The sequence below is a fragment of the Mauremys mutica genome, unplaced genomic scaffold, assembly GCF_020497125.1.
Source record: "Mauremys mutica isolate MM-2020 ecotype Southern unplaced genomic scaffold, ASM2049712v1 001053F_np12_obj, whole genome shotgun sequence".
Classification (NCBI taxonomy): domain Eukaryota; kingdom Metazoa; phylum Chordata; order Testudines; family Geoemydidae; genus Mauremys; species Mauremys mutica.
In genome coordinates, this window is record NW_025423105.1 from 87,546 (window position 1) to 107,970 (window position 20,425).

Below are 20,425 nucleotides of genomic sequence, written 5' to 3' on the forward strand. Positions count from 1 at the left end.
AGGCTTCAGTCTATGTTAAAGGAAGGATAATAAATATATTTGGGCCAGCAGTTCAACAATGTTTTACTTTTTAAAAAATAAAGATGAAAATTGTTTATATTTATTTTGTAAAATATTTTGTAGATAAAAAAACAGCAAATTGACATGGGAAGGTGAAAGAGTAACTGCCGAATAATTTAGTTAATACCTTTTACATGTAAAATTACCGTTTTTATCTTATGGATTCATATATTATGTAATATTAAATGACTTTTTTTGTATATTTAATGTACAAACAGAAAATAAGCCTTGAAAAATGGTTGGCGCCCACCACACTCTTCTGAAAACCTGAATGTGCTACTGGCCACAAAAAGGTTGGGAAGCACTGCTGTAGACAGATCAATGCAAAGCTCCACTCACTGCACAGCTGCCAGCAGAAAAGCGAACGTGTTCAGATCCATAAGGAATGGGATGGAGAATAACACGGAACGTTTGTATATAAATCACGGGGGCAGCCTCGAATATCCAGGGACCACCATGGCTACTACAGCACCGCACACGGGATATTTTAAATCTATCCTTGAGAACTGGGGAAGAAATAGGTCTAAAAAGAAATATTTGATGAGAGAAAAGCACCCGGTTCTGAAGAGATTTTATACCAAGTAAGTGACAGTAGTTGGACAGTGTGACGGGATTGTATATGGAAGTTCCATAAACAGACAGTAATAATTGCCCCACCCCCACCCTTCACATGGGCAGCAGGGAGCCCTTTGGGGAGGTGCTTTAAGAGGGTACGTGAGGGGAGTATGGAGCAGGAAAACTCCCTGGCAGTGGGGAGGAGGCAGCAGCAGGGAGGGGGTGACTTGCAGCTGGGGGGGGCTGGGCAGGGGGGGCAGCAGCAGGGGGGTGGGTGACTGGCAGCTGGGGTGGCGCTGGGCAGTGGGGGCACCAGCAGCAGCAGGGCGGGAGGTGACTGGCAGCTGGGGGGGCGCTGGGCAGGGGGGCAGCAGCAGCAGGGCGGGGGGTGACTGGCGACGGGGGGGGCGCAGGGCGGGGGGGGCAGCACCAGCAGGGCGGGCGGGTGATTGGCAGCTGGGGGGGGGCTGGGCAGGGGGGCAGCAGCAGCAGCAGTGGGGCAGGTGACTGGCAGCTGGGGGGGCGCTGGGCAGGGGGGCAGCAGCAGCAGGGCAGGCGGGTGACTGGCAGCTGGGGGGGCGCTGGGCAGGGGGTCAGCAGCAGCAGCAGTGGGGCGGGTGACTGGCAGCTGGGGGGGCGCTGGGCAGTGGGGGCACCAGCAGCAGGGCAGGCGGGTGACTGGCAGCTGGGGGGGCACTGGGCAGGGGGTCAGCAGCAGCAGGTCGGGCGGGTGACTGGCAGCTGGGGGGGCGCGGGGCCGGGGGGCAGCCGCAGCAGCAGGGCGGGTGACTGGCAGCGGGGGGGGCGCTGGGCATTGGGGGCACCAGCAGCAGGGCAGGGGGTGACTGGCAGCGGGGGGGCGGCGGGGGGGCGCTGGGCGGGGGGTGACTGGCAGCGGGGGGGCGCTGGGCGGGGGGGCAGCAGGGCGGGGGGTGACTGGCAGCGGGGGGGCGCTGGGCGGGGGGGTGACTGGCAGCTGGGGGGGCGCTGGGCGGGGGGGCAGCAGGGCGGGGGGTGACTGGCAGCTGGGGGGGCGCTGGGCGGGGGGGCAGCAGGGCGGGGGGTGACTGGCAGCTGGGAGGGCGCTGGGCGGGGGGGGCAGCAGCAGGACGGTGGAACCTGGGGCCGGACAGTCTCTCCCTCCCCCCCCCCGGCCGCTGCGTCTCGGGCCCCCGCGAGCTGCTCCCGGGGTCTCGGGCTCTGGCGCGAGAGGGACGCGCCCCGGCCGCGGGCAGGGACCGGCACATAGGAAGGGGCGGGGCTGGGGTCTCCGGGCGGGGCCGCTGTTCCTCAGCCGGGGCGGGGTCTCTGCGAGGGGCGGGGATGAGATGAGGCCTCCCTTACCTGAGCTGCGGAGAGCGGAAGCGCCCTCGGGGCAGGCTGGGAGATGTAGTTCCTGATTCGCCCCGGAGCGGAACTGACGTTGGCGGGAGAGGCGGAGGCGGGCTGCGAAGGAGCGTTGGGCGCTGCGGCTCTGCCTGGCTCGCGCGGGGCCGTTGGAACCTCTCCCGGGCCGGAGAAGGGTTGGTGCCGGTGGGGCTCTGGGCATGCGCAGATCGCGGCGGGAGAGCCCGTCATTAACCCTGGGGTCCCTGCGTGGGGTCGGGGGGTGAGACCGGGCTGGGGGCGGGCGGGAAATGTCTGTGCAGCCCGGACATGGCCGGGGGGGGGGGGCAGGTGACCCCCGAGGAGCGGGGAGAGAAAGGGGGGGGCTGAGATCCCCTCGGATTTACCGCTGCCCCCTCCCGTGGGGACCCCCCTCCTCCCCCGTCCTGCCCCCTTTCTCCCTAGAGAGCCACGAGCAGCGCCCAGGGTGACCCCCCCTCCCCCAACCCCTGAGAAGTTCCCTGTCCCCCCCCCCCGATTGTGCCCCATTTTCTCTCCCCTTCGCCAGTGGCCAGTTCAGGTCTCAGGTTTGGGGGGTTTCCCCCCATTTCCACCTGCAGGGATTTGTCCTTGTGCGGGTGGGAAATGGTTCCCCCCAGTGATTCCTGAGCTGGGCAGAGGGTGAATGGGCAGAGGCTGGGGGGCCCTGAGACAGGGACACCTCTGGGCTGGGCTGGGGGGGCCACTCTCTGCTGGCAACGGGGCCTGGGAAGGGCCAGGAAGGGGAGGGAGGAGCAAGTGTCCCCCATGGAGACGGCCCAGCCCCCGGTTTCCCAGTCCCAGCTACTCCCTCCCCATCACCTGCTAGTCACATTCACAGACCCCACTGCCAGCCCCTCCCCACAGCCAGCGACTTTCTGACTCCAGCCCCACTCCTTTTCCCTGTGAGTGTGAGGCAAGAAGAATCCATCCCATTCTGTTGATTCAATATCCTTGTATAATCCCCTCCAATTTCCCATCTTTTCTCTTGAATGGTGACATAAAATCCCCCACATGATGCTTGTCCCTTATATTGGCAAATATTTAGTTTGTGCCCCATTTTCTCCTCAGTTCTTAAATACTGATATCAAATTCTCAAAAATCTTCCCCCTTTTCTCTCCAGGTGTGTGACTGAGATTGGGGCTCCTATCGTACTGAGTGTGGCCCTGTTCTGCCAGATGCTGCAGAGACCCCAACTGAGATCTGGGCCCTGTTCTGCCAGGCACCAAAGAGACCCCAGGTGAGATCAGACCCCACTGTTGTGCCAGGTAAAACTGAGACCTGAACCGAGATCACGGCCCCCCTTGTGCCAGGCAGCACATGACTGCGGCCCAAACCGCTGCCTCCATTGTGCTGGGCACTTCAGAGATCCTGCTGAGTCTGGCATTGCACTGACCCTAATGAAGATCACACCCAACCACTGTACTGGGCACTGCACAGAACCTGACAGAGATCCTGGCCCCACATTTTGCCAGATACTGCAGGGGCCCTAAACAAAATCAGGGATCCTGTAATGCCGGGAGTTGCAGAGTCCCCAACTGAGCTCAGGCTCCCCTGTTGGTCAGGACTCTGCACACTGACCAAGATCAGGGTCCCCATTGTAACAGGTGTTGAACAGACACCAAGGATATCTTTACCCTGCCATTAAAAACCCCCAGCTGGCCCATGCCAGGTGACTCAGGCTCATAGGGCTCAGGCGAAGGGGCTGTTTAATTGCAGTGTAGATGTCTGGGCTCGGGCTGGGGCCAGGCTATAGGACCCTGCGAGGTGGGAGGGTGCCAGACCTTGGGCTGCAGTCCCAGCCGGAAAATGGACACCACAATTAAACTGTCCCACAGCCTGAGCCGTGTGAGCCCAAGTCAGCGGGCATGGGCCAGCCGCCGGTGTCTAACAAGTTTGCATGGAGAATCTGGGTTCAGTTCCCAGTTTTGCCCCAAATTGTTTGAATTCTTGCCTCTCCCCTTAACCCCAGGCCCAGCGTGTGTGTGTGCAGCGTTGTTTTGGTCAGTGTTTGCCTTGCATTGGCTTCCAAGGGAGGCGGTGGAATTTCCTTCACTGGAGGTTTTTAAGACCAGGTTAGAGATACACCAGTCTGGGAATGTCTAGGGATACTTGGTTCTGCCTCAGCACAGGGGGCTGGAGTAGACGCCCTCTCAAGATCCCTTCCAGGCCTACACTGAAATAATTCTCTTTTGTGCTGTGTCCTGTTCTACGCTGAGCTGTTTTGCATGGTGCCATTTGGAACTGTGATCGCACCATGTTGTGGAGCAGTTTTATGGTGAATTGTTTTGCCTCAGCATGTTTGGTGCCTGTGTTGTGCTGGTTTGAGATGAGCTCTTTTTTTTTCCGTTGTGTAATATTGTCCTAGGGTGTGTTAGTTTGCATCGTGTTTTCTTTTCCTCTGTATTGTCATTTTATGCTGTGGCTTTTGTTGTTTATTTTTTCTTTTTTTTTTCCCTGAGTTTCCTGACATTATGTTGTGGTGGGTTTTACTCTGGATGTTGTGTTTTGTACGTATATATCGCATGGCATCCTAGAAATGTAGTGCTGGACAGAACCTCAAGATGTCATCAAGTCCAGCTGTCTCTGCCGAGGCAGGACCAAGTATATGTAGATTGTCTCTGGCAGAGCTTTGTCCTATTTGTTCTTAAAAACTTCCAGGGAAAGAGACTCCCCAGCCCCCCTTGTAAGACTATTCCAGAGCTGACCTCCCTTAGCTCTGGGGACACCCACACAGACTGTAGTGGTGAGCAGCTCTGGAGAGAGGAGACCCCGGTGAGTGGGCAGCTGGGGAAAGAGACTGAAGTTGGGAGGAGAAACATTGACGTGTCCAAGGTCACCCAGGCTGTCTGTGACCGAGCTAGAAATAGGTTCTAGTGCCACCGTACTGCTGTTTCTGAAGGTCTCTGCCACCCTGGTGTTTTAGGCACTGGTGCAAACCCTTAGTGTAGATAGAAGTTACACTAGTGCACTCTGATTGGTACTGGTGCACCATGTCCCAGTTTGAAGGTTTGAGGTGGGGGCGGGAGGAAGTGACCTCACAGAGGCCTGGGGCTGGCTGAACAGTGCAGCTGGTAAGGGAGGGGCAGCAGTGAGTGCTGAAGGTATGAGCCAGGAGCGCAGCCCCACAGGGCTGGACACTGGCTGCTCCTGACCCAGGGGACACCCCCCCAGCGAGGTGGTTTGTCCATGGATGCACAGGCTGTCTTGGCAGGGCAGCTCAGCTGCAGTCCCTGCACACCTCTTCCTGCAGCCTAATACAGTGTGCTCGGGGCCTTCCCAAGCTGCGGGTGACGGGGCTGTGGAGTTAACAGGGTCTGTTCCTGGCTCTGTCACAGACCTGTTCAGTGACCGTGGGGAAGTCACAGCCCCTCTCTCTGTAACGCTGTCCCCAGTGACTGGAGAGCACGAGCACCAGCTTCGGGCAGACTGGTAAGAAGCAGGGAACAAACCCCAAATTGGGTGTGAGGTCTGTATGGAGATTTCACCAACCAAGTATCCAGTGTAAACGCTCCAGGCACTGTACCAGCATTAACATGGAGTCACAGACAGTCCTCTTGGGTGATCCCATATATTTTACCACGCAGGTGAGCTCACCTTTGTGACAGATGGTCCTTTCCACCAGGCATTCTCAAACCACATACACTAAGGAACTGCCTGACCTCTGGTGTGCTGGCCACCGCTTCCCGCAGCTCCCATTGGCCAGGAATGGTGAACCGCGGCCATTGGGAGCTGCAGGTGGCCATGCCTGCGGATGGTCAATGTAAACAAACTGTCTTGTGGCCCGCTAGCGGATTACTCTGACGGGCCGCAAGCCAAAGGTTGCCGACCCCTGCTCTAGCTGATGTTACATTGATGTGTGTGACCAGGATGCAGAGAAGGAGCTTGTTCAGAAAGCCAAAGGGTGATGTTATTCACTGGAATGCCCCCCACTGCCCCGAGGTAGCGAGATCCCCAGAATACCCTCACCTGGGACAGATGTTGCTGGGAGATGGAGCTGCTTTCCCCAAAGCAATAAGTGGCCTAAGCTCAAGAGCTTTGCCTGCACTGGCTTGTTTTCCTTAATACCTCCCTTCTTATTTATTCATTCACTGGGATTACGGTAACACCTAAATGCCCAAACCAAGATGGGGGCCCCATTGTACTGGGCCCTGGACACACCAATAGTGAGAGACCATCTCTGCCCTGGAGAGCTTCGTACAATCTAAACAGACCAGACAGCAGCTCGGGGGTTTTAGCTCAGAGCCGGGCCAGACGAGGACTGTAGGGAAAATCCCTTCCCTTTGGCTGTATGTTAGGCAGCAGTGAGGCCTGTTACCTCCTCCCTGCAGCTCCATGGCACTGTCACTGCATCACACTCACCCGCCATCTGGTTTGTTATTTCTCCCGTTCCCCAGACCCAGCTATGATGATGGGGAAGGTTCCCTCCTTCTCCCCCGGCTCCACAGTGAGCTCCGCTCTGCCCGGCTACGTCGCTCTCTGCCTCGCTCTACAGGTGCAGAGGCTGGTGTCAGGTAGGAGCTCCGGCCTCCTCGCTGGGTTTGCTGCTGGTCTATTGCTGGTTATTAACATCCATCTCGCACCACTGCCTTGTCTTGCAAACCATGTCTGCTCACCGCGCCTGGTGTCTCATGCTCTTTACACAAATGGAGACACGGCAGAGCACAGCTGGGTCCCTAATAACCATGGTTGCTACCCAGTGATGAGCTCCCAAAATCCTAAGAACCAGTTCCCTACCGGGTCCTCGGTGGTTTGGCGGCAGAGGGGTCTTCACTCGCTCTGGGTTTTCGGCAGCAGGTCCTTCACCCGCAGCGAGTGAAGGACCCGCCGCCGAAGTGCTGCCGAAGACCTGGTAGGGAACCACGTGGTGAGTGCAAGCCCCACGTGCCTGTCTCCCCCTGCCACCCACCCATCTGACCCCAACCCACGTCTTGCCCCCGACTGCCCCCCTCAGAACCCGCAACCTATCAACCACCCCTCCTTGTCCCCTGACCACCTCCTCCCGAGACCCCCCCACCCTAACTGCCCCCAGGACCCCTACCCAACTCGCCCCACTCCCTGTCTCCTGACTGCCTCAACCTCAGCCACCACCACCCTGACAGACCCCCGGGGCTCCCACACCTACCCAACTCCCCTGTTCCACATCCCCTGACTCCCCCCATAACCTCCGCCCCCTCCAACCGCTCCCTACCCCTTATCCAACCCCTCCTCCCAGCCCCAGCCGGCCCCCTTACCATGCTGCTGTGTATGGATGCCGCACAGCCGCTGGAGCTTGCAGCCCCACCCCCTTACCCAGAGGTGAAAGCAAGCCAGTGTGCACCAGTACGGCGTACCGGCGAGAGCCGGTGCACCGCACCAGGGTGGCTCGGCTTCCCCAGGGGGCAATTTAAAGGGCTTGGGGCTCCCAGCAGGGGCTAGAGCTCCAGGCCCTTTAAATTGCCACCAGAGCCCCACTGCTGGAGCCCTGGGGTAGGGCTGCGGGGCTCTGGGGGCTCCCACTACTTCTACCGCCCCGGCCCTTTAAATAGCCGCTGGAGTCCCACCGCTTCCCCAGGGCTCCTGCGGCTGTTTACAGGGCCGGGGTGGTCGAAGCAGGGGAGCCCCGGGCCCTTTAGATAGCCCCTGAGCCCTGGGGTAGCAGGGGGCTCCAGGGGTTATTTAAAGGGCCAGGGCTCCAGCTGCCTCTACCGCCTCGGTCCTTTAAATAGCTGCTGGAGCCCCCCCTCGCCGCTTCCCCAGGGCTCCCGTGGCTCTGTGCGGGGGAGGGGCCAGGCGAGCCTCAGCCTCCCTAGCTGGGAGCTCAAGCGGCCCAGACAGGCCGGATGTGGCCTGCAGACCAGAGTTTGGCCGCCCGCCCACCCCTTTAAGAACTGGTTCTACGCCGGCTTCTAAATTTAGCAGCCTGTTCTTGCGAACCGGCTCCAGCTCACCACTGTTGCTGCCTCTACTCAGTCTTCTCAGGCCTAGATACTCATCCAGCCTATTGCTCTGGCTGGTTTCTGGCAGCTTCGAATACACAGAACACAGGGAGCACCACTACAGGTCGATGTTGAGTCTGTACACAGAGACCCCCCCATTAAAGTGACCACCTGTGTGGTGGTGATGATCTGTTTTCATATCTTTACACTTTGCAAGCGCTTACACCATCTCTACAGCAGCTGGGACGGTTCCTGTGCTGCAGCAGCATGAAAAGGCCTTGGCGTATCAGAGAATCAGGCCCCCCATACCATTATCCCCACGGTGTCCATGAGAAGTGTTGAGCCATAGTCAGAGATCATACAAGTAATGCATAAAATTCACATGAGCTCTGCCATCGTACACGTGTGTAGGGCACTGCGTGGGTACATGTCATGCATTCTAATACACGATGCTCTCTCTTACTGGGGTCTTACTACTGAATTAACACACCACTCAGCTCCTCTTTGATTTAATTGACTTTTTATCCCTGACACATTTCACAGCACAGTTCACAGTGACTGGACCTGATCGTCCAATCACAGCATCTGTCGGTGGGGAGGCCGTCCTGCCCTGCCACCTCTCTCCCAGGATGAGCGCTCAGAGCATGGAGGTGAGATGGGTCCGATCCCAGGACTCTGCAGTTGTGCACCTGTACCAAAATGGGCAGGATCAGTATGAAAATCAGATGTTGGACTATCAAGGAAGGACAGAGCTGCTGAAAGATGACATCACCAGTGGAAGTGTTTCCCTGAGAATACCTGATATCCGACCTTCTGACGAAGGTCTGACGCTTGTTTATTTCAATCACTTACCTTTTTTCAAGGCGCCTCAGTGCTCCTGCAGGTGGAAGGTTAGTAACTTGTTTCACTGCTGTTTTTACTTCAGAAAGGATAATAAATAGAGAGCTCTTGGGAGACGGTGCTTGTGGTTTCTCTGCCGGCCAATTCTTTGAATTCTCTTTTGACTTCCCATAATTTCCCAGTAGAGTCAGTGTCTGCTCTCAGGACACATTGAAGGGCTTGCTGGAATGCTCTGTACGCTGAGGCTGCTTCTAAACTTTGCTTTGCAAGTGAAGGTTATGGAAGAGTTCAGCCTTCATGCATGTCAATTAGGTGGTTCACAACTACTCCACATGATTCCTCTTATATGCACCTGCTGCACCAAGCCTGTTTATAGCATTGTTAAAAGGAAAACTGATTCCCTTACCCCTGCTCACACTATCAGCCTCCTGGGTTATGTAGCAGCTTATCCCTGGTCCTTAGAGAAAATGAAGGATCTGCACATATGACAGAACAGCAATCAATGAGAGGCAGTGGGGCCAAAGGGACTGAATGCCACTTCTGATCAATTCCAACATTTTAGGGAATTTTCTCAGCATCAAAGGCCAGAATCCTGTTGATCTTGGGGACAATCAGAAAACAAAAATGGGGGGAAATGGGGGCCATATGGAGCTGCTATCTGTTGATGGCACCATTAACACCTTGAAGCATAACAGCCCTACTCACTCTGCCAACAGAGTTTATCATGTTGACACCTCCAGTGTTAGAAGAGAAATAATTGTTCTCCCTCCATGGGGTGGATACTCAGCCAGCAGGGACAGCCAGAGGGGGTGGAGAGGTCATTCCTTCCTTCCTCCTTCCCAGTGTCCTGCCTCCTCAATACCTGCTCCAGTCAGGGGAGAGAGGGCACCAGCCATCCACCCTACCCTTCCAATCTATGGGGGAGAAGAGACACCCAGAAACCATGGCATGATGGAAAGGATGGGGACCCCAGTGTGGAGGACATGGAAATAGGACAGTAAACAGAGCCACTGGCATGGGGGAAAGGGACAGCATTGGGGGAAGTGGGAATGGGGGTGTGCACACAGAACCCCTGGTATGGGGGAGATTGGGGAGAGTTGCAGGGAGTCCCTGAAGTAGAGGGGGATGGGACAGTGACTTGGGGGGGGTATGGAGGTACGCAAGGAGCCCCTCATGCGTGCGATGCACTCAGCCTACACAAGATACAAAGTGTGTCACACACTAGTTATGCTGGAAGTTTGATCTCTGGACACTTGCAAAGGGGCTTGAAGTTGTGGTTGGGCTAATCAGTTGGCAGAGGCTTAATTTGTCCCCTATTTGGTTTTCCAATTTTCCCCTAAGTCAAGTGCCCAGTGAGACCTAGAACAGTCCCTGCACTTTCGGAATCGACTAGGTACAGCGTTCAAAAGGTGTCACATTACAAACACAGACACAATAACAGAGAGATGCCACTGAGGGCTTGGCTACACTTGCAAGTTGCAGCGCTGGTAGAGGCTTTCCAGCGCTGCAATTAGTAACCGTCCACACATGCAAGGCACATCCAGTGCTGCAACTCCCTGGCTGCAGCGCTGGCTGTACACCTGGCCAGGTTGGGGTGTAGCGATTGCAGCGCTGGTGATCCAGCGCTGCTCATCAAGTGTGGACACACACCAGCGCTTGTATTGGCCTCCAGGGAATAAGGAGATATCCCAGAAAGCTTTTAACTAAATTACTCTCTTTGTTTTGTTATGCAGCCTCTTTGTTTTGTTGTGAACTCCGATCGGAGCTCCGTTGAACTGCTTATCTAAAAAACAAACACTGATCACAGCAAACAGGAGCTATCTGTACCTGGCTGTGAACGATCAAATGAGAGGCAGGGAGTGAATGTTTGCTTGACAGAGAAACAGCGTTGGAGGCAGGCTGTTTGCAATTAAGACTAAGGGTTCGTGAACATTTTGTGATTTTTCAATCCAGGAAGCTAAAGTGTTGGCTCCAAAAATCCACTCTCTCTCTCTTCCCCGCTCCCTGTCACAGTACACCACAGGGAGTGAGTGAAACAGCGGGGAGTCCGTGTTGGAGGCAGGCTGTTTGCAATTAAGAGTTAAGACTAAGGGCTCACGAACATTTTGTGATTTTTCAATCCAGGAAACTAACACACAGTGTTGGCTCCAAAAATCCACTCTCTCTCTCTTCCCCGCTCCCTGTCACAGTACACCACCCTCCACCTCCCTCTTTTGAAAAGCACGTTGTTGCCACTTGAATGCTGGGATAGCTGCCCATAATGCAGCACTCCCAACAGCGCTGCAAATGTTGCAAATGTGGCCACACACCAGCGCTGGTAGCTGTGAGTGTGGCCACACACCAGCGCTGCTCCTACACAGCTGGATGACCAGCGCTGCAAACAGTAAGTGTAGCTAAGCCCTGAGTTGAGTGTAAGGCATTGTGGAAGTAGAACAAGAACTGACAGGGATTTGTAGGGGATCTTAATGCATGACAGTCTCTGTTAGCAAGAGTCAGGCTAACTGTGACCCTAATAACGCGAGATTTTTAGAAGCGAGGATTGTGTGAGGCGAGTGGGAAGGAACTGTGTGAGAAGTTGTTGTGACCTTGTGTAAATAAGATTAGAGTCAAAATAAGTGAGAAAAATGTTATCAGGATGACCTATGTATAAACAAAATGCAGCTGGTGCTTCTTATTGTCTGTAACAAAAGGTATAAATGCTGGAACTGTTTACCTGTGGAGAGACCTGCCTAGGAGGGGGAAACCCTGGATCCTAGCGCACTCCCTCCCTCTATGCAATTGCTCGAGAAATAAAGTATCTGACTTTGCTGCACCCAACCAGAGAGTGAGAACTGAGTTTTTCTCCAACAGCATTCACAAACTCGGCCCATCAATTTGAATCCACGCCTTTGTGATGTCAGTGCAAGTCTACGTGTGTGTCATTTCAGATTAAGTGTCCCATTTCACAACTGATTTAAATGAAATAAAAATGAGACACAAAATAAGAGCGTTACACACTGACTTGCACTGAAAGAACCAAAGATGTGAGTTGAAGTTGGTTTCGTTTTGCTGGTGCCAGCCTGTGAGTAGACTCGCCCTGAGACTCAAATACTCTCATTAACACAAGATGGATTGAGAATGCAGAGCATCGATCATATTAAAACAAAAAGAAATGGTCTCTATAACCAATCTAGTCTGACACTACAGAGCTCTTCCAGGCCTAATCCAAAGCCCAGATGGTTAATGTGAGGCGTTACGCTCTGGATCAGGCCTTCAGAGTGGATAGAACAATACCACACATATGGGGTGCCCAATCTGAGCCTGAGAAGGAGCCAGAGTTTACCAATGTACATTGCCAAAGAATCACAGTAATACGTCAGCAGCCCCCCATCAGCTCCCACCCCCTGCTCCCAGCGCCTCCCACCCATGGGAAGCCACACTAATCAGCACCTCCCCTCCCTCCTCGCACCTCCTGATCAGCTGTTTCATGGCGTGCAGGAGGTTCTGGGAGGGAGGGGGAGGAGCGAGGGCATGGCAGGCTCAAGGGAGGGGTGGAGTGGTGGCAGGGCCTGTGGCAGAGCCAGCAATTGAGCAGTGAGCACCCCTGGCACATTGGAAAGTTGGTGCCTGGAGCTCCAGCCCCGGTGTCGGTGCCTTTATAAGGAGCCGCATATTAACTTCTGAAGAGCCACACGGGACTCCGGAGCCACAGGTTGGCCACCCCGTCCTACATCATCTCCTCCTTACTTCGGTCAGTGCTGTTCACATCTTCCAGGTGTCCCAGAAATTCCTAGTTTACAAGAATCAATGCCTCCCCCCCTTCCCAAAGGGGTGTTCTTGAAGATACTGTCATGAAACATTTGGCTCATAACACAATATTGTAGAATTAACATCAGTTCACTGCATTCCCCTCTAGGCTTGGGCTCTGGCCCTGACATCTCTGTGGAGGGACATCAGGACGGAGGGATCAAGGTGGTGTGTCGTTCATCCAGATGGTACCCACAGCCCGAGGCTCAGTGGAGAGATCTTCAGGGACAGTTCTTACCATCAGCCTCTGAAAACATATCCCAAGCAGCCGGTGGCCTGTTTCAAACAGAGATTGCCATTGTTATAACAGAAGAGTCCAACCAGAAAGTGTCCTGCTGTGTTAGGAACCCGTGTGTCAACCAGGAGAGAGAGTCAGCAATTTACATAGCAGGTCAGTGCCGCACATGGACAGACTGAGACACTGCAGATGTTAGTGGGGAGCACTTACTAGAGTGTCTCCTAGTAGTGAGGTCTTGAGCATCCTCAACTCTCTTTGGATATACCTGGTGACTCAAAATAGTTCTATATAACGTCTGTGGGCTATCCGGACTGACGTGTAAAAGCTACCTCGGGTTAACTGACAGTTTACTCCAGGTAAAAAACTCTAGTGTAGACAAACACTTGACTTCAATAGTAGCTGAGGGTGTTTAGCCAGAAAAGCTGAGCAACCAGCAATCTCCTTTCTTCTCAGTCGGGCAGCAGAGGGAATTCTCCTGTGTTCCCAATGGGAGTTGCTGGGTGTTGAGCATTTTTGACAAAATCTAGCCACTGAAGTCATTTTTCCTGAACAGTGAAAAAGGGCCCCGGTCAGGATCTCAGCATTGCTGCTTAGACTGCACCTGAAAAGATCACAACGGTGGAATGGCTGCACTATGGATCCCCTACTACAGTTCAAACCCTGGCAAAACTCCCATTGCCTTAAAGAGTTAGAACTGAGGGCTCAAACTGTAACTTGTATTGAATTGCACAAAAGTCAGGAAATGCAGAACTCCACAGGCAGCATGACCCGGACCTCACCTGTGCACATACGGCGGTTTTTGGCTCATTTCATGAGCCTGATCCTGCATTCATTGTACAATGAAATTGATAGGGAGATTTGCTAGGCATAAACAATCAAGCCTATAATGTGTAAATACAAAATGTTACCTAAATCCAGCTTAACATTTTAGAAAAACAGTTCAGGCTTTTTGTACTATTTCCTAGCTAATAACTATTATTATAGAACCAATATTTTGTCACTGTAATAATAATTTTGCATTTGTAAAACACTATTCATCTTCCATCTCAAAGGACTGTAACATTTCCCTGTGGCATGCCCAGTGCATCAGTTTCACAGAGTCACCTTTGACTCCCTTCCTGGTCTTCCTTGAGGGCATCCAGTTAAGGTTTCCAGCTCCCAGCTGTCATCTCTCGTAGGCAGATACCTGCATCTCTCTCCTTCCAGACTGGGGGCTTAGACTTGCAGTCCCCTCTGCACCTCACTGTGATTCCCCCAGCAGGTCTGCTCAGGCTCCAGCACCAGTGTAAAGAAGGTGCTGTCCATTTGCTCACCCAGGAAGAAAGCCCTGACTCCTGAGTCTGTTTTAACTGCCTTTTATTCCAAAAGTCTCACTTTGTCCCCCCAACTTCCTGGAAACAGGTAAAACCCGTCCCTCCTCCTATTCCCCAGAAGGTCAAGCTTCAAGGACTGGGGAATTTGCATAGCCACTGTTGTGGAATATTCTATTAATCACCCCCTAGTGATTCTAGATTCTGTAGGAAACTCCTGCCCCCAGTGAGCAAGGAACACACTGTATATCTACACTGCAATGTAAACCCGCCCTCAGACTCAGGCTTTGTTGTTATTAAAATCCCTGCGTGGTTGAGCTTCCCTGAGCACAGGAGAATGTGGAGCATCAGTAACTGGTTACAGCATTCTGATCTCGAGGGCCAGTCTGCACTGGTTGCAGCCCTGACATCCAGTAGAGAAGCCTAGGGGCTGCTCTAAGTTACACCAGTGGCAGATGGGTGTAGTGGAGCTCTGCCATGCCCCGTGCCTACCACTAATATCCCCATTCTTATTAATTAACCATGTTTGGTAACCAGATTAGCACTCAGAATTTCATTGGCTTAATAATAAAACTCAAAGAAGCCACATTTCACGTTGTATTTCCCTGTGAGATTCTTTTAACCAATCACAGTGTCACCATTTTCTCAATGTCCTGTCTTCATTCTACATGTGTTTGTTCCTAAATCAGTATTTCTCCTGCAGATCTCTTTTTTCCACGGGTCTCTCCCTGGGTGGTGGCTCTGGCAGTGATCCTGGCTCTTGTCATTGTCCTGGCCATCTGCTGCATCTGGACACAACGCAGAGCAAAAGGTAAAGGAACAAGAAGGGAGAATGCAGTGCACTAGGGGAAAGATTTGCATCAGCCATTCCTGGGCAGTCGTCATCCACAGCCAATTATCTCCAGCTGCGAGGATTGCTGGTGCATGCATCAGTGTCATCCCAAGTGGGATTTCTGAAAATGTGTCTCCAGTACTTCTTTCTGATGACATGGAACCACACACTGGGTCCAATGCAAAATTAGGCAGCGTTCCTGGAACACCTTTGTATGGCCCTAGCGGAAAGGTAAGTACAAGCAGCATGCTGAAGCCACTCTGGTCTGATTCCACATGGCCAAAGTCTCAGCGTGCACATGCATTTAGTTCACGTCATTAGCTCTGTCAGTGGTGTCTGGCCAGAAACAATGGCATGACCATATGGAATCAGACCAGGGGTCTATCCAAGCCAGGGTCCTGTCTCTGACTGTGGCAAGCATCAGCTGCTTCAAAAGGAAGGTGCAAGAACTCCAGAATAACCAGAGAGCAAAGATTCTCTTGTAGGCAATGGCAGTAGGGTAAAGAAAAAGCTGAAGTCTTTCTCCTAGTCCTCCATTGGCTCAGAAGGTCCTTTGGACTTGATAGACATTCAAGGAATCTCCATTGCACCTTGAAGCAGGAAGTCCATCTTCAGATGGACTTGGATGACCTACAGGTAACAGCATGGGCATCGGAGGAGAAGTGCACATCTGCAGGGAGTCTCCAGACAGAACTCAACTAGGGAATTTCACTCACTGATCTCATTGTGTCACATTTCAGAAATGGGGGCGGGGGGGAAGAGAATGCTCTCTGCGGCATGTTCTGTTTCTTTGTGATGTGCCCAGTACAATGGGGCCTCATCTCGGGATGCTGCCACATTACAAATACGAAAGACCACGATGTTCTAGTAATCTCAGCTACACTAGTGTTCTTCCAGGGTGATTATAGGGGTCCTAGCACCACAGAGAAGTGGGTAACAGCCTTAATGGGGATGTGTAGACAGGCATATTGGACTCACCAGCTGAGTATCATCAGGTGTTAGGATTCCTCATACTGGCCAGATGAGACAAGCCTGGGGCTAGCTTTTCTAGCTGCCATTACTTCAAAGACAGCTCTTGTAGTTAGTGCCTCTAGCCGTACAAGAGCCACACGACTGTTTTCGTGACGAAAACTCTTTCTGCCCAGGCGAAGTTTTTCTCCCATTGTTCCTTGGAAACAGTTTCCCCGTCACTTCATTTTAGCCATTAGTCATAGTTCATTGCATGCCATCCAAAATCCCAGGACCTTGCAGCCTCAAAGTTCCTGCAGCAAGATGTTTAAAAGTTTGCACCTTTTGGCATCTGGGAAGCCATTCTCAGAAGGAATCAAGGCTCCCTCGACAAGGTCCCTAGATGTATTACAAGAAGTGACTGAGCATCATCTGAGGAAGATTTGCAAAACAGGTTTCTGTTCTTCTGCAGAAGCATCCTTTGATCAGGGGCGGCTCTCGTAATTTCACCGCCCCAAGCACGGCGGCACGCTGTGGGGGGCGCTCTGCCGGTCGCCGGTCCCGTGGCTCCGGTGGACCTCCTGCAGACGTGCCTGCGGAGGGTCCGCTGGTCCCGCGGCTCCGGTGGATCTCCCGCAGGCATGACTGCGAATGCTCCACCGAAGCCGCGGGACCAGCGGACCCTCTGCAGGGACGCCTGCGGGAGGTCCACCGGAGCCGCCTGCCGCCCTCCCGGCAACCGGCAGAGCACCCCCCTGTGGCGTGCCACCCCGAGCACGCGCTTGGCATGCTGGGGCCTGGAGCCGCCCCTGCCTTTGATAGGAAGGTGTTACTGTATTGGTTCCCACATAATTCCTTAAATGAAACAGCCTTTGCTGGGGAGTGGGTGGAGAGATTCCATTTCTGCCAATTATTCTACTGCAATAATATTACATTTGTGTTTTATACTCCCTCAGCCCCACCTTCTGTGATTGCGTACTTCCCATTAGTGATGAATGAGGAGAGAAGCTGTGCAGCAGAATGAGAAAATTCTTACCTGGTAATTTTTTTTTCTGTTCTCAGCATCTCTTCTCATTCATCCCACCTGCTAGTCTGGTAAATGACTGGAACACAGCGTGTAACAAGCTGATTTTTTTCTCTCCAGGGAGCTGTAGACATATAATTGCCTTAGGGTTAGAGAACAGAATTCCAGGTTGTCTCTCTAGTTCCTGGAGTGTTTCTGCAGCTTTGCAAGAATTCTTGTGGTGGACTGAGCTGAAGGGTGGTGCTTAGTCGAGGAGCCTCCAGCAACAACACTGGTCCCCTCTGAAGGCCTCACCCAATAGAAATGGAGGAGGAGGGAAGCTGCTAACAGGGAAATATCTCACCTGACACGTTTCTCTCATTTCCAGCTGTGTTTGGATCCGAGGGCTGGATCCACCCCTTTCTGAGCTAGGGCACCCACCATCTGCCCCAGCCCTACGGGGAGCTGTTTCCCAGGTATCACTAGGGCCAGGGGGCAGGCGCCAGCCACAAGGCCAGGAGCTGGGCTTGGATGGAGCCAACCAGATCCCATCCCTTATCCAGCCCCATTACCATTGCTCACTTCCTGTCCCTGGCCCCACAGTCAGGAGGTGGGGGGAGCTGTGGCTGTTCAGGGGATGGGCACAGAGGGGAGCAGAGACCTTCTCTACCCGACTCCCACAGCAGCCAGATCTGACAGGAGTGTGACGAGGTCTGGGCAGTGAGGATGGCCCCTCGGGGAGACACGCAGAGCAATCCCTAGACATGCTAGTCAGTGGGGCCCGGGCAGGAGGGATGCTGAGTGAAGGAACATCAAGACAGATCTGTCTGTGGGTCCTGTTTGACTGCCTGCCTCATTTGCATAAATTACATGAATAGCAGGAACTGCACCATAAACACAACAAGGGGAAATCTCACCTCTTTTTTTCCCTCCTACCCCTAGAGACCCTACAAACTCATATGAAGAATCAGAAGGGTAAGTGTCTGGACCCACTACATTACTGGAGAGTAGGGTCATCTCAGACAGAGCAGGGTGAAATCTCACCTGTATTAACTAAGTACTGGAATGATTTACCAAGGGTTGTTTGGGATGGATTCTCCATAACTGGCAGTTTATAAATCAAGACTGGATGTTTTTTCTGTAAGAGCGCCCGTAGGAATTATTTTGGGGACGTTCTCTGGCCTGTGTTATGCAGGAGGTCAGAGTAGATGATAACAATGGTCCCTTCTGGCCTTAGAACTTAAATATCACCTCTGCCCTTTTATCCCTCTAGGGATTCTGCTAACTGAAATGGAGCGTGAGAATGGTGAGTGTCTGGGCCAGTTACATTAGCTGGGGGCGAGGGGGGGGGGGGGGAGTGTCACCATCATAAATACGGCAGGGTGAAATCTCACATCTCCCTCTTTTCTCCCCCTAGAGAGACTGCAATCTGAACTGGCGAAACAGAAAGGTCAGTGTCTGTGATCCACAAAACCCCACTTGGCTGACGCCTAATCCTGTAGGCATCTAAACTCACTCAGGGCATAAACCTGAGCTCTAAAAGTTCTCCCGTTGTCTAAGTTTCTGTCTCTGGGCATGCATGCTGCTGTCTCAGTCTAGGCATCTGAGCACCTACCTCCCACCTGAATCTCAGCATGATCTGTAAAGCAGGGGAAGATGGGTGGAGGAGTGTCTCCCTCACCTATGGGGCCTGATATGGTAGTGGTGGGAGTAGAGGAGGACCTTCCTTATAATCTTTAACCCAACAGTTAGGGTACCCACCAGGGTTGTGGGAGACTTTGGGTCAAGTCCCGCCTCTGCCTGATGAAAAGGGATTTGGACAGGGATCTGCCACCTCTTGGATGAGTGCCTTAGCCACTAGGCAATGGGATATTCTGACACGGGGCTCCCTCTATCCCTTTTGCTGAAGTTGTTAAACTTAATTAACTATTAAATGGGAATCACTATAATCCTCTCTCCCCTGACCATTTTGTGTGGAGTTACACCTTTAGTACTGAGCAGCGGGAAGTCGACCTAAGTTACGGTATTTCAGTTACGTAAGTTATTGTAACTGAAGTTGATGTAACTTCAGTTAACTTACAGCGGTGTCTACACCAGGCTATGTCGACGGGAGATACTCTCCCCGCTGACTTACCTTCTGCCTCTCACGGAGGTGGAGTATAGACGGGAAAGCACTCTGCCATCGATTTCGCAGGTCATCACCAGACCCACTAAATCAGCGCTTAGCTGGAAGTATAGACAAGCCTAAAGGCATGTGCCATACTGTCTTGCATGGAACCACGTAGGCACCTAAGCCACCTGACTGCAGGAGAGGGGTTCCCAGCTTTGGGTCACCAGCAGTGAGGGCTTCTCCCTCCAGCCCAAGGCACCAAACCCCTGAGAAAGGCAAATGCCCCCGTTATTGGCATCTCCCATTGGCTGTCTTTGGCAGCTGCCTACCTTGTGTGCTGGCTTTTGTGGATCCCATTCGAATGGGCCATCTCTTGCCATTCAGTGTATAGGGAGCCTTGACACACCTTTGGGGTTACCCAAGGTGTCTGGGGTCAATGATGACCACCTGCTTACAGTGGGAGCCTTGTCTGTGCCCACCAGAGGAAACGCTCCCACAGATTCTGGCAACACCGGCACTCCGCTCTGGGCTCCGCAAGCCCCACCCTCTCTCTCTCTCTGCAGACTAGCAACTTACACACCCCAATTTGATACACTGAATTGCCCAGTCCCTTGTCTTCTGGACACCTGCAATGCACCAGTCCACTGCCTCCGTGGAAGCAGGGCACCCCAGTTAACTGGCTTCACCTCAGTTCAACACTTGTTAACACAAGGCACTTAGAGTAAAACCAAATACGTTTATTTTACAGATCTTGAGATAAAGATTCAAATAAAAGCAAGCAAAAGGATTATAATATGGAGATATACCTCTCTCATAAAACTGGAAGGATGTTGAAAGGTCAGTGAGTTTATTCCCCTGCCTTCCCAGCAGGACCAAGTACTGTCCCTAACAGATTTTTTGCCCCAGATCCCTAAATGGCCCCCTTATGGATTGAACTCACAGTTGTGGATTTAGCAGGCCAGTGTGCAAACCCCTGAGCTATCCTTCCCCTCTTATGATTTTCAAACATAAGGTGACAGGTAAAAGCAATATAAAATGCACTCTTATACCCTGTACGTCTTAAAGTACTTTCCTGTCCAACAAGGTATGTTTCACTCAGTGGTCGATCCAAACAGCACTTATCCAATCCAAAGAGTCTGGATCCACCTTTCATGAGACACTCCTGCTAGCAGAGAGTCTCTCTTCCATAATGGGGAATATCTTGTGTGCTTTCTCCTCCTCTTATACAATCCTAAACTATTGTCTTTTCATACTCAGGGTGTTTCATTAACTTCAGCTCAACTCTGATGGTCCCCAGTCAGAGTCTTCTCTTGGGGTCCGTTTGTCTTTGTAAATGCTCATGCCCGCATCTGCCCCAGGGTGTAAACATAGGGATGGCCTGGGTCCAGGGATGTCAGCAGGGCCGATGCAACCATTTAGGCAACCTAAGCGGTCGCCTAGGGCACCGGCATTTGGGGGGC

The 20,425-nt window shown here is 52.9% G+C and overlaps 1 protein-coding gene across 6 annotated transcripts; it reads left to right on the forward strand.

The window, feature by feature from the left end:
• Positions 1-278: 278 nt before the first annotated feature.
• Positions 279-19,802, forward strand: LOC123357763 (myelin-oligodendrocyte glycoprotein-like). Of its 6 annotated transcripts, none has more exons than XR_006575597.1 (10): positions 1,985-2,138; positions 3,104-3,220; positions 6,378-6,494; positions 8,442-8,788; positions 12,634-12,915; positions 14,776-14,883; positions 17,798-17,830; positions 18,129-18,161; positions 18,273-18,305; positions 19,714-19,802. XR_006575597.1 is itself a non-coding variant. In XM_045000766.1 (5 exons), the coding sequence occupies exons 3-5, from the start codon at positions 6,386-6,388 to the stop codon at positions 12,829-12,831; spliced, it is 654 nt and encodes a 217-aa protein (XP_044856701.1). In that variant the 5' UTR covers positions 1,985-2,138; positions 3,104-3,220; positions 6,378-6,385; the 3' UTR covers positions 12,832-12,915. The 6 variants fall into 6 exon arrangements, 2 of the variants coding, with proteins under 2 accessions (XP_044856702.1, XP_044856701.1); XR_006575599.1 differs by lacking the exon at positions 19,714-19,802 and adding an exon at positions 19,529-19,689; XR_006575598.1 differs by lacking the exon at positions 17,798-17,830.
• Positions 19,803-20,425: the final 623 nt, after the last annotated feature.